Source organism: Aristolochia californica, unplaced genomic scaffold, assembly GCF_029961685.1.
Source record: "Aristolochia californica isolate CCGP_79_NKW_82.1479 unplaced genomic scaffold, dmAriCali1.0.hap1 SCAF_1, whole genome shotgun sequence".
Classification (NCBI taxonomy): Eukaryota; Viridiplantae; Streptophyta; class Magnoliopsida; order Piperales; family Aristolochiaceae; genus Aristolochia; species Aristolochia californica.
This window is the reverse complement of record NW_027181770.1, coordinates 61,242,914-61,256,633: the sequence shown is the minus strand read 5'-3', so window position 1 is coordinate 61,256,633 and position 13,720 is coordinate 61,242,914. Positions and strand designations below refer to the sequence as shown.

The 13,720-nt window shown below is 43.9% G+C and overlaps 1 protein-coding gene across 3 annotated transcripts in view; it reads right to left on the bottom strand.

Annotated features, from left to right (window-relative positions):
* Window positions 1-13,720, bottom strand: part of LOC137954702 (light-mediated development protein DET1) — a 77,247-nt gene that overhangs the window by 30,134 nt on the left and 33,393 nt on the right. For all 3 annotated transcript variants that reach the window (XM_068801690.1, XM_068801691.1, XM_068801692.1), the window contains exon 3: window positions 13,446-13,674. In XM_068801690.1, coding sequence (XP_068657791.1) covers window positions 13,446-13,674 — 229 coding nt within the window. The remainder of the gene's footprint in view (window positions 1-13,445; window positions 13,675-13,720) is intronic.

Genomic DNA, 13,720 nt, shown 5'->3' with positions numbered 1-13,720 from the left:
AATATTGTGGTTAAGCTTCTCTCATCTATGACCTACAAGGCTAAGGAGGTTGGCTGGCTGAAGCCGATCAGCAACATTGACGCATTTGATGTTACCCTCCAATATGCAAATGATACTCTTATATTCGGGGTTGGATGTCTTGATTATATTATGAAGGTCAAGCCTTTGTTGGGGCTTTTTGAAATTGCTTCGGGGTAAAATGTCAACTGGCAAAAGACCACATTATTGGGGTTTAACATCAACTCGAAGGACCTTCGATCCATGGCTGATCTTTTGGGTTGTTCTCTCTCTACCCTTCCAGCCAATTACCTCGTTCTCCCCCTTTTCACCTCTCGTATCAGCAAGGATCTTTGGAACCCAGTTATTGAGAAGATGGAGTCTCAGTTTGCTACCTGGAGGGATCATCTCCTCTCAAAGGCCAGAAGGCTTACTCTTCTCAAATCATGTTTGGTTGGTATCCCAAATTATTCTCTCCTATTCATGTATTGTCCTGCTTCAATTTGCCATCAAATTGACGGTTTGATGAGGAGATTTCTTTGGCATGGTACCTCTACAGATTTTAAATATCATCTGGTGGGTTGGAAGGATGTGTGCACTTCCAAATCTAGGGGGGTTTGGGTGTTCGGCTCACCAAGGATATGAATATTGCCCTCCTCAAGTGGATCTAGAAATTCAACATTGTTGGCAACAACCTTTGGAGGCTGATGGTGACTTTCAAGCTAAACTAGCAGGAACAATGGTGGACCTCAAGAGGAAGAAGAATTGCCCTATCTCCAATCTGGAGAGCTATTTTTCTTCTTCTCCAATTATTCTGTTCGGGCATTCGCTTCCACGTTGGTAACGGTCGCTCAATTCACTTTTAGGAGGATTGGTGGGTTAACTTTGGGCCTCTGAAGACCACTTTCGGAAATGTTTGGCAAGCCTCCACGCAGTGTTGTCTATCAATCGTTGATGCTTTGGGTTCGGTAGCTTGGGACCTCCGTCTTCATCGTGGTGTTGATGATGCAGATGCCCTTCTTGCTCTCACCTTTTGGAGTTGATCTCCTCCTCAAGGCCTCGAGATGCTTTGGATGACTCGATGGTTTAGTGGTCGGAGGCTAGTGGTATGTTTTCTCTCTCGTCCACCTACTCCCTCATTAAGGGATGAACTTCGGCAACCCTCAACCGTGATGCGGCTCTTATTTGGCGCTTAAGTGCCCCCCCCCCCCCCCCCCCCTCTGCCGAAGGTAAATTCTTCATGTGTAGTGTCGGGCTTAAAAGTCCTCACTATTGACAACCTTCATCAATGTGGTAATCATAGTGTGTGTGCTTTTTGCCCTCTTTGTGGTGTTGAGGAGGATACTATATGCCACCTTCTTGTTTCATGCCCCTTTTCTTGGTCCATTTGGACAAGCATTCTCAGTCGGTTTGGCCTTCAATTATGTTTGCCAAGAGACCTCCTCTCGGTAGGGCGCATGCTCCTGGGTGTTCTCTTCCCTAAATTGGGCAAGATGATCATTTCAGCCTATGTTGCCTTCATCCCCTTGGGTATCTGGATGGAATGAAATAATAGGCGCTTCAGCGCCATGCACCTCTCTCAGGATCGGGTCACCTCCTCCATCATTAGCCTCATCTCCTCGTGGCTTCATTCCAGGAAGGAGTTTTCCTCTCTGTCGGGGCTTTCGCTCAGGGACAACTAAAGTACCATTGCTCAAATGGGGGCCCCGGTGAAGCCTCCCTCTATGCAAGAATGGCAGTCTCCTCAACAGGGCTTCATCTAGCAGAATTTTGATGGTAGCTCTCTTGGCAATCTTGGTATGGTGGGCTATGGTGGTGTCTTTCATGATTCGGTCGGCAACCAACTCATGTCCTATTTTGGACCTATGGGTATTTCTGACTCTACTTCTGCCAAGCTTCAGACCCTCCTCAGAGGCCTCATCATCTTCCGCGAGCACCTCTCCAGTCCGCTCCACATTGAGGGAAACTCTCCAGTGATAGTTGGATGGTTCTCCTCTCCCTCTTCTCTGTCATGGCAGCATTGGGATATTTACTATTTTGTTTTAGACATTCTCCCCCACATTACATGTATTTGGTCTCATGTTCCCAGATCTGCAAATTCTGTTGCTGATACTTTTGCTAAGCAGGGAGCCTCTCTCCTTTCCCTTCTTGTAAGGGGGATGCCTCCCTAGTTATGTTGTTTTGCTTCTTTGTTTAATAAAAATTGTCACTTTCTCAAAAAAATATTAATAAAATAGGCAAGAAACTTATAATATACAAACAATTGCAAGAATGACCTTAAGCTACAAATTCAATAAGATGAAAGAGTGGCAACCTAACAGCACTATGACCTGACTAGTAATTGGCAAGTCAGCTGACAGCACATTTTCCACTCAGCAAATGCTATTGCAGATTCTCATGCTAAAGGGCAGAATATCTCCTCATCAGCTATTGATAAATTTTGTTTCTTAATCTGCTTTTGATGTTATTTTTGTTATGGACTCCATAGCAGGACGAGTCATCCAGAGACGACGCGGATGAGTTGGTGACTCAGGGGAGCAGTGAAGTACCTTAGGCATTATATGTTTCTTTATTTCATTATTTGCTAGTAGGTAAGCCACGAATGGCATTATTGTAATAAACTATATCTTGAGCCTTGGCATGATTGCTTTAAGAGGCTAACGAAAGGGAATGAGAAGCTAAGCAGAATTTTAACCTAATCAGGGTCGGTGTTCTCCTTGATGACCCCAAGGTTCAGGACTCCCTTTGACGAGCCTGGTTATCCATCGTTCTTCAATCCATCTCCTCTCCATTCCATTCCGTGAGTACTCAATCCGTCACCATAGGTTGCCCTGGTAGATCAGGACGTCAGGGTGTAAACGAAGATCCCTCAAACGACCTCTCCCATCGTCGAATCACTCGGTCCATGGTCAGAGACCACAACACGTTGGTATCAGAGCAGGTCAGTATGGGAGAGTCATCTAACAACGCAGAATTGCTAGCTAGCATCAAAGAGATGATACACGCAGAGCAAGAACAGAGTGAAATTAGATTGGCGGCAAGGCAAGAAGAAACCGAGGAGCGTCTGGTTGCGTTGTTGGACAGTAGGGTCTCTCAACAGGTAAATTTACAAGTTGAAGCTTTATTGCATAGAGTATATGCAATGACTGGGGAAAGATTGTTGGACAGTAGGGTCTCTCAACAGGTAAATTTACAAGTTGAAGCTTTATTGCATAGAGTATATGCAATGATTGGGGAAAGAAATTCAAACTCACAGGAAGGGGAAAGAAGCCCTATGACCAGGCAAGGGCCACATTATGCTGGACGCACAGAGCATCCAACGCCAGGAGAAAATTTTAGTTCCGGAGGAGGGACCAAGATACACCAAATTGGAGTTTCCAATTTTTAATGGGTCTGAGGACCCCTTGATCTGGCTCTACAGGTGTGAAAAAAAAAATTCTCACCAAAGGACGGCTGAAATAGAAAAAGTGGGATTGGCCGCCTTCCACATGCTCGATGAAGCGCAGCTATGGGGCCATCAATTAGAATTGGAGTATCCAAATTTAGATTGGCAGGAATTTAAAGATTTGTGTACAATCCGATTTTGGCCACCGGCTCAAAGCAATCTACTGGGGGATTTGGTGTTGCTGCGCCAAACCGGAACTGTCGAACAGTATCAAAAAGCATTCCAAGAAAAGTTGGCCAGGGCCGGCAAGGTTGTGAGGGTGGACCAACATGTAGGTCTATTTACAACAGGCTTGACAGAGTCCCTACGCCTAGAAGTAGAACTCCTTGCTCCTACGGATTTAGCGAGAGCAATGAATTTGGCCGGAGCATTAGAGGCCAAACACAAAATACAGTCACGCAAGCCTACATGGCAGGGGGAAGACATACTGCTGGCGCCCACAACACAGGACCAACATGGCGTAATACTGTTAATTCAGTTACTCCTCAAGCCCCTAAGTCGAGTCCTTCTCAACCAGCATTTATCAAGAAATTGAACAAAGTCGAGATGGAAGAAAGAAGGGCCAAGGGATTACGTTATAATTGTGATGAGCAGTATACGTTGGTCATCAATGTAAGAAATTATTTTGGTTGGAAGTTACTGATGAAGAGGAAGAAGTTCCAAAGGTCGAAGAGCCACAAGTGGAGGAACCAGAGATTTCTCTCCACGCCATCACAAGACTCCAGTCCACCACTACCATGCAGGTGTGCACCTTAGTTAGTGAGCAAGCACTACTAAGTCTTGTGGACTCGGGCAGCACTCATAATTTGTTAAGTTTCAATGCTGCCAAACATTTACAGCTACCCATACAACCTCGACCTATAGCTGCCGTCTCGGTGGCTAATGGAGAAAAAGTTCACAGTTGTGGGATCAGCAAAAGCCATTATATTCTCCATTGAAGGTAAACCATTTTCAGCAGAATTTCTCATCATTCCACTCGCAGGCTTTGATATGGTTTTGGGGATTAAATGGCTCCAAAAGTTGGGACCAATCTTGTGGGATTTCGCTGCATTAACCATGACCTTTGAGCTAGAGGGCAACAAGGTCACATTACAAGGTAGCAAAGCTCAACTCCCTGCACATTTACACATATTACAACCGGAACTGTGTCCACCTACCACTCTAGCGAATTTATTGGAGGACTTTACAGACCTCTTTCAAGAACCGACGTCTCTTCCACCATTGAGACACTGTGACCACCGGATTTGTTTGAAGGCGGGATCCGAATTGGTAGTTGTGCGACCATATCGATACCCACACATTCAAAAAAATGAAATTGAACGTCAATGTCACCTCATGCTAGAACAAGGTCTCATCCAACACAGTACGTCCCCTTTCTCATCACCAATGTTATTGGTCAAGAAACATGAAAATACTTGGAGGTTTTGTGTGGACTACCGTGAATTAAATGCCAAGACGGTCAAGGACAAGTTCCCTATACCAGTAGTGGATAAATTATTAGACGAATTATATGGGGCTCAATTTTTCAACAAGTTGGACTTGCGTTCGGGGTATCACCAGGTTGTTATGCACACAATAACATTATTATTTTTATTTTTTTCTTTAATTTACTTTATTTATTTCAGTTTTAGACCACAGGGGTATTTTTGGAATATTTTATTTATAGGGGTATTTTTGTAATATTTTATATTAAACCCTAATAGGGTGAACTATTTAAGGGGTAAGAGTAATGAGACAGACAAGCATTGATTTAGGTTAATTTTAGGTTAAACAGGCTTGGAGCTCTCCTTACGAGTTCTAGGGTTTTCAAGCTTCCCTTTGGCTTGATCTTCGTTTTCTCTTCTTCCTCCCTACGAATCCCTACAATTCCTTGTGTCAGATCTGGGACCATAACAACTGGTATTAGAGCGGGAACACAATGAGTCATTCCCTAGAATAATGGATTGTTGTGATCAAAGAATTATCCCTAGAAGAATGGATGGCCATGCGCAGAGAATTGCGCAGAGAAATGGAAGAAGAACGTGCACGGGGTATTCACAATGAAGCGGAAATAATGCGTGACTGGCGTGCAGCTTCCATTAAAAAAATTTATGCAAGGAAGCAACTGGTTGCAGCAGAAAAAGTCACACGACTTCAACTCATTGCGGCGATAGAGAAACTCGCTGCGACAGTCGCTCAAGATGCTGTCTCGGAAGGGCATGAGACGCAAGAAATCAGAGAGCCCTCTATCTCTCCAGCAAAGGCGAAATCCGAAACTGGGGACTCAAACATTCCTTCATCAGAAAATCCGGAATGGGGTTCGGCATCAAACCATTTAGCACTGGATGCCATACGCCTTCCCGAACAAAATACGCATGAAATCCGAGAGCTCGCGGTCTGGGAACAGCTCCCCGCACTCTCGCAATCAGACGGAAGGGATAATCCTAAATCGGAGGGGACAAGGGCAATTTCTGAGTAGGGAGGTCCGGCAACGGGCCAGACAAAAGTAGTTCCACGATCATGGAAATCAGACGACAAGGGCCCTGCACATCAGAAATTGAAGTCAACTTCAAATCCGAAATCAGCCTCCAAACTTCCAAAATCAGACGGCAGAGACACTGCAAATCCAAAATCAGAGAGTTTTGGGGAAAAGCGCCCTTCGGGACGATACGACGAGCGCCAGCCCCTTGTTGCTGCTCTCGGTCTCCAATCAGGAAATCCATCCTCTCTGGAAATTGTAGAAAAGTGGATTTCGTCGATTTGGGTTCGACCTCAAATCGATTTTGTGCAAGACACCATAAAGGTCTGTTTTTCACCGTCAACAGAGAAAATCTCCAAGCGGCGAAGCCTCCAAGGGCTGTTGTTCACCACTGGAGAAGGGGGAGACTCCGTCGGCTCTGTCTGACAAATTTTCGCCCCACCTCGCCCTCAGCAATCCAGCGGGGATCCAACATCAACGTCTTTTGGGCTAAGCGTCTAACATGGCCTCAATCGATATGTATAAACTATTTTTCCATGGGGGTGAAGGGGCTACCAGGGGCTGAGCAGCAGCACCGTTGCTCGAATGTTTGGCCGGGAGGTTCTCTGTTCCGTGAAGCAGAGAAACATTACACAATTGAAGGTATTCGGGCTTGGATGTATGAATTTCGAGATGATATTTTTCTGGGGATGCCGGGATTCAGAGAAATAATTTTATGGGGACTGCTGAAAAAAAAATTTGGGGGACAATGTTTTGATGTTGATGAGCACAATCACTGTGCGTGGGTTCATTGTTCAATTGACACGGTAAGGCTGTTTAATTTTTCTATTAACGAGACCCCCAGCAGTGTGAATGTCCCATATATGTTTGTGCTTAATGGGATGCTCCTGCATGATAAGCACGTTAAAATTGAGAAGGCGGCAAATGCTGCTCTAGCTGTTGAGGGACTTAATTTTTTGGGACCCATGCCTGTAGTCATGCGAGAAGGAGATGGGAATTCCAAATTTTTTGGTTTTGTTGACTTTGAGAATGCAGAAGTATGCATTAGTGTTGTTTCTACTGCTAAGAATGCATGGGTGGTGAATGAATACAGCAACAGTGTGGCTGCTGCGGGTCATTTTTCCAGCAGTAACAGTCCATTTAAAAAAGTTGTGTTAATTCTTTTGGATGAATTGTATGATGTTCGACCATTGTTTGTCATAATTCTTCAACCTGGTGTGCCTTTTGGTGGTGAAGATTTGAAGAAACTATTTGACGAGTATGGAAACATTACAAGCGCTGTAGTAATGAGTGATGGAGATGGGAAATCCAAATGTTTTGGATTTTTTAACTTTGAGAATGCAGAAGATGCTGCTCTAGCTGTTGAGGACCTTCCTGGGAAAAAAATTGATGACAAGGAGTGGTATGTTGGGAAGGCCCAGAAGAAATCAGAAAGGGAGATGGAATTGAAGGGAAGGTTTGAGCAGAATCATCAGGTGATTGTCGACAAGTACCCAGGGGGTGCACCTGTACTTGCAGCACATGGATAACAGCATTGATGATGAGAAGCTGAAAGCATTTGCCTGTTCCCAGTTTATTGTCTTAACATCCCCTTGAGGAGCATTCATTGCAGCACTGGCTGTTTCAATGCTTCTGCAGTTGAGATCCTCTCTCCTTGCAACAGAAAATGCTCCTACATGTCTCCAGAGGTTACTGAATTTCCCTGCGAATGTCGACTTGAAGAAATTGATAGACAAGGCAGTGTCATTACAAGCTCTAGCGCTGGTAGCAAATACCTGTTCATCTCTTTCCTCCAGGATTTCTGGAGCAGTGACGCCCACATTTGCCAGAGGTTGCAATCTTTCTTCAGGTTCAGCTTCCCCTAAAACTCCCCTTAACTCTTTACTGGATAGTTACTGGAAAGAGATATGGAGAGTACTCAACAACAACGTACATCCCTCTAATGGCAACCACAATGACCACTTTCTCTATGGAGAAAAAAAGGGTTCTTCAAGTCCAGAAAGACCAGTCTGGCGAGAGCAGAATCAGCACCTTCTTCAATTAAGATTCAGAAAGGAAACAAGATTTCTCAATTCTCTGCTAGGAGAAGGCTGTTCGAAAATTTGACTAGGGAACTTGGTGAGTCAGAGGCCGTTTCTGGAATTGTTGGTGGCCCAGTTCTGTTGATCCATGGGAACAACACCATAGACTTGTCATCAAACAAATGGTCTTACACGATTGGTCTGGATGGTGAAGACAAGGCGCTCTACTCAGACACTGCTCCTATTGATAAATCCTGGCACTCAGAGGATCTTCCCTTGATGGTTTGGTATAAGGCTGCCTTCAAAGCTCCCTTGGGCACAGAGACAGTCGTTGTGGATTTGGGTAGCATGGGCAAGGGTGCCGCATGGATCAACAACCACAGCATCGGAAGATATTGGGCCCACTTCTCTGCCCAAATCGTTGGCTGCCCTGCCTGTGATTACAAAGGAAACTATGCAGCATGGAAATGCACAACTGGTTGTGGTGCTTCTTCTCAGCAATGGCACCACGTTCCTCGTTCCTTCTTCACAACAGATCACAACGTCATTACATTGTTTGAAGAATTTGGAGGCCATCCAGCAGAAGTGTCCTTCCATACTGTCACTGTTGGCACTGCTTGTGCCTCTGTCCCTGAAGGGAAGACATTACAGCTGTCGGGCACAGGAGGACGCACCTTCTCTGAGATTCAGTTCGCAAGCTACGGGGATGCTGCTGGTTCATATGGGTCATTCAGTGAAGTCACTTGCGGTTGCTGCTGCTATTGCAGTGAAGTTAAGGGCAACCCAGCAGCAGCTACAACCTGCAAAATATTATGCCGCTCTATATTGTGTACAGAAACAGGTCCATGGATTGGACATGGCGTTGGATACGAAATTGATAGCTTCATGCCACACCTGCCTTGAAAAGTGGCCTGCAAGTATACATAGCTTTGCCTTTTCATACTACCTTCAAGGGGGTGTAATGTTATGCATGCAATAACATTATTATTTTTATTGTTTTTCTTTAATTTACTTTATTTATTTCAGTTTTAGACCACAGGGGTATTTTTGGAATATTTTATTTATAGGGGTATTTTAGTAATATTTTATATTAAACCCTAACAGGGTGAACCCTATTTAAGGGGTAAAAGTAATGAGAAAGACAAGCATTGATTTAGGTTAATTTTAGGTTAAACAGGCTTGGAGCTCTCCTTACGAATTCTAAGGTTTTCAAGTTTCCCTTTAGCTTGATCTTCGTTTTCTCTTCTTCCTCCCTACTAATCCTTGTGTCAGATCTGGGACCATAACACAGGTCCGCATGTATCCTCCAGATATAGCGAAGACAACCTTTCGTACTCATCATGGCCATTTTGAATTCGTCGTCATGCCTTTCGGTCTATTCAATGCTCCCTCAATGTTCCAAGCGTTAATGAACGAGGTATTTAGTGCCTATCTCAGAAAATTTGTTTTAATTTTTTTGATGATATATTAATCTACAGCAAATCGTGGGATCAACATTTACAACATCTGCTGCTGGTTTTCACACTTATTAGAACTCATCATCTATATTTAAAACGTTCTAAGTGTTCGTTTGGTCGCCCTAAAGTAGCCTATCTGGTCACATCATTACATCAATAGGGGTCACAGTGGATCCGGAAAAAATTTCTGCTATCATCCATTGGTCACAACCGAGAAATATTTCAGCATTACGAGGATTTTTGGGCTTAGTAGGTTACTATCAAATTCATCCACAATTATGTGCCACTCTCAGCTCCGCTATCAAATCTCCTCAGACGCAATGCCTTCCAATCGAATGATTGTCAGAGGTGGTTCTGGTCCACCTCTCTTGATTAGGTTGGTTTTCCGCACTTAAACGACTAGTCTTTTAGGTTGTATTGGCCAGCCTCTTCACATGGTATCAGAGCCAGGTCTGGCACGTCCCGCCTTCGAATCCCGCGGGGAGCGGTAAGGGGCGGAGTGGGTGTCAGAGGTGGTTCCGGTCCACCTCTCTTGATTAGGTTGGTTTTCTGCACTTAAACGACTAATCTTTTAGGTTGTATTGGCCAGCCTCATGACAATGATACCATGGAACAAGCCTTCCAGACACTCAAACAAACTTTGGCAACAGCTCCGGTATTGCAGTTACCTGATTTTGATGATATCTTTGTGGTGGAATGTGATGCATCAGGAGGAGGGATTGGGGTGGTACTTCAACAATCTCACCACCCTATTGCCTACTTCAGCCGCCAACTCGCAGCTCATCATCATAAGTTACCGGCCTATGAAAGGGAATTAATTGGCCTAGCAAAGGCAGTCAGTCATTGGCGAGCGTATTTATGGAGACGTTTCTTTATCATCCGCACAGACCATTACAGTTTGAAGTTTCTATTGGAGCAACGAATCACAACTTCTCAACAACAGCATTGGATTACAAAACTCATGGGGTTTGATTTTACTATGGAACATAAGGCCGGCGCCTTGAAAAAAACTGTGGATGCCCTATCACGTCGGTCAGAGGAGACAACGCACATTGCTGCCATTAGTCACCCAACACCTCTCTTGCTGGATTCAATCAAAGAGGACCACCAGCGCACACCAGAAATGAAGGAGTAGATGGAAAAAATTGCAGGGGGCACAATGTCCTCCCACTGGTCAATTCAGGACAACATCATTTTATACAAGCACCGCATATATTTATCTTCCACATCCCCTTTGGTAGCCATCGCAGTTTCATCATACCATGACAGCACTCACAAGGGCCTCCTCAAGACATTACAGCGGATACGGGGAGATTTTTATTGGGAATGGATGAAAGTTGTTAAGTTGGATCCAAAGCTCATCCCAAAATGACTAGCCAACTTAGGAAATCTCTTTCCCAACTAATAAATTCAAGATTTTTGTACTCACTAATCCATGTGGGACTATTCTTTAACATTCCCCCTCACATGTAGACCCTCTTTTCATGGCTCTACAGGTGGGTAATTGAGGAGTAGGCAGTTTAGGTGTAGGCCCTCTTTTGTAGCTCTACAAGTGGATAGTTTAGGTGTAGGCCCTCTTTTTGTGGCTCTACAAGTAGATAGTTTAGGTGCAGGCCCACATATGATTACCTGCTCTGATACCATGTTAAGTTGGGTCTTAAGGCCCATCCCAAAATGACTAGCCAACTTAGGAAACCTTTTTCCCAACTAATAAATTGAAGATTTTTGTACTCACTAATCCATGTGGGACTATTCCTTAACAAAAGCCACTATTGCAACGTATGTGGCTGAGTGTCAGGTGTGCCAGCGAAACAAGGCAAAAAATTTAAGTCCAGCTGGGGTACTGCAACCACTAAATCTTCCAACACAGATTTGGTCAAACATCTCTATGGATTTCATTGAAGGACTTCTTAAGGCTTCGGGCAAGTCTATTCTTTTTGTGGTGGTTGATCGATTTTCAAAATATGCACACTTTATACCGTTGGAGCATCCTTATACAGCCACGCGGGTAGCTCAAGTTTTCTTCGCAAATATTGTTCGTCTCCACGGCATTCCTTCTAACACAGGTTTGGTCGGACATCTCTATGGATTTCATTGAAGGACTTCTTAAGGCTTCGGGCAAGTCTATTCTTTTCATGGTGGTTGATCGATTTTCAAAATATGCACACTTTATACAGTTGGAGCATCCTTATACAGCCGCACGGGTAGCTCAAGTTTTCTTCGCGAATATTATTCGTCTCCACGGCATTCTGGAATCCATTGTCAGTGATCGCGATGTTGTATTTACAAGTCATTTTTGGAGAGATCTATTCCGGTTATCTGGTACCAAACTAAAATACTCTTCTGCCTATCATCCTCAAACAGATGGCCAAACTGAGGTGGTGAACCACACCATTGAGATGTATTTACAGAGTTTTGTGGGGGACACCCCTAAACGATGGGTGGAATGCCTTCCTTGGGCGGAATACTGCTACAATACCTCTTTTCACACAGCATTATAGGCCACACCTTTCAAAATCCTATATGGCAGGGATCCCCCTCGACTGCTTTCGTATACTCAGGGGTCCACCAGAGTGGACGCAGTTGACCAAGCCCTTCACAATCGCGATCAATTACTAGAATTTGCTAGCCAACGTCTTCGAAAAGCCCAAGCACGTATGAAAGCTTATTATGGTCAGCATCACCATCATATTCAGTACCATCAGGAAGATTTTGTATGGCTACGTCTCCAGCCATACCGTCAACATTCAATTGCGGGTACTCGGCACAAGCTTGCACCGAAATATTTTGGACCCTTCCTGATTATCCAGTGTGTGGGACAGGTAGCGTATAAGCTACATCTTCCTCCATAGTCCAAACTTCATAACGTCTTTCATGTCACTTTGCTCAAGCCCTTAAAAGGTTCCACACCACTATCGGTTCCTTCCTTACCACCTATTGAAGACGGTAAGGTTGATCTCACCCACCAAAATTGTGAGTGCTCGCCACCTTAAAGACAAGACAGAAATACTAGTTCAGTGGACACACACAGATGCTACAGAGGCCACTTGGGAAGATCTAGACGTCTTTAAACACGTCTACCCTACATTCGAGCTTGCGGACAAGTTCATTCTCCAAAGGGGGAGTGATGTTATGGACTCCATAGCAGGACGAGTAATCCAGAGGCGACGTGGATGAGTTGGTGACTCAAGGGAGCAGTGAAGTACCTTAGGCCTTATATGTTTCTTTATTTCATTATTTGCTAGTAGGTAAGCTACGAATGGCATTATTGTAATAAACTATATCTCGAGCCTTGGCATGATTGCTTTAAGAGGCTAACGAAAGGGAATGAGAAGCTAAGCAAAATTTTAACCTAATTAGGGTCGGTGTTCTCCTTGACGAACCCAAGGTTCAGGACTCCATTTGACGAGCTTGGTTATCCATCATTCTTAAATCCATCTCCTCTCCATTCCATTCCGTGAGTACTCAATCCGTCACCAAAGGTCGCCCTGGTAGATCAGGACGTCAGGGTGTGAACGAAGATCCCTCAAACGACCTATCCCATCGTCGAATCACTCGGTCCATGGTCAAAGACCACAACACGTTGGGTGGTCCTGGGTTAAGTACTCGGTTTTCCGCTACCTAATAGGCCGATCTTTTGGGTAGTATTGGCTAGGTATCTAACAATTTCCTTAGCCTCTTTTCCATCTATGTTTCCCGTTGTTTTTCCTTTATAATTACCCAGTCATCAAATAAATAAATAAAAATAGTGCCAACCTGTTCCTTAAAATTTCTTAGGAAGTCCAATTTTAACATTTTTCTTTGAATGTTGAAAGAGACGATTTACCAGTTTTAGCATTGTAATAACACTTTTTCAAACATTGATTTTTTACCCAAAAGTCATATTCATAACTATTTTCAAGAACTAACCCTTCATAAAATATATCTTCAGAACACATGTTTTCTAGTAAATGGTTCAAGTCAATCAGTCAGAGGAAAAAAATTGAGCCAAATAATTGCTTATTTATATGATATTGACCTATGCTTGTTGATGTCAAAATCACCTAATATTTAGTTAGATTACTTGCCTGAGCATGGGAATTGAGAAAAAGTTCATCATCTTCTCGACAAAATGCACCGATTGCTCGAACATGAACGAGATTCCCCGTGTCCCGAATTTGGAGGACATGTATGGTTTGATAACGAAGAGACAAAATGGCCAATAGATCATCATATAAGAAAACTCCCATGTTGTGGGCTAAGTTAACAAAATCATTATACAAAACCTTTGCATCCAATATATCTCCATCCTCCAATCTGCAAATGAGAAGAAAATGAGATAAGTTAGCATAGCTAAGGCATA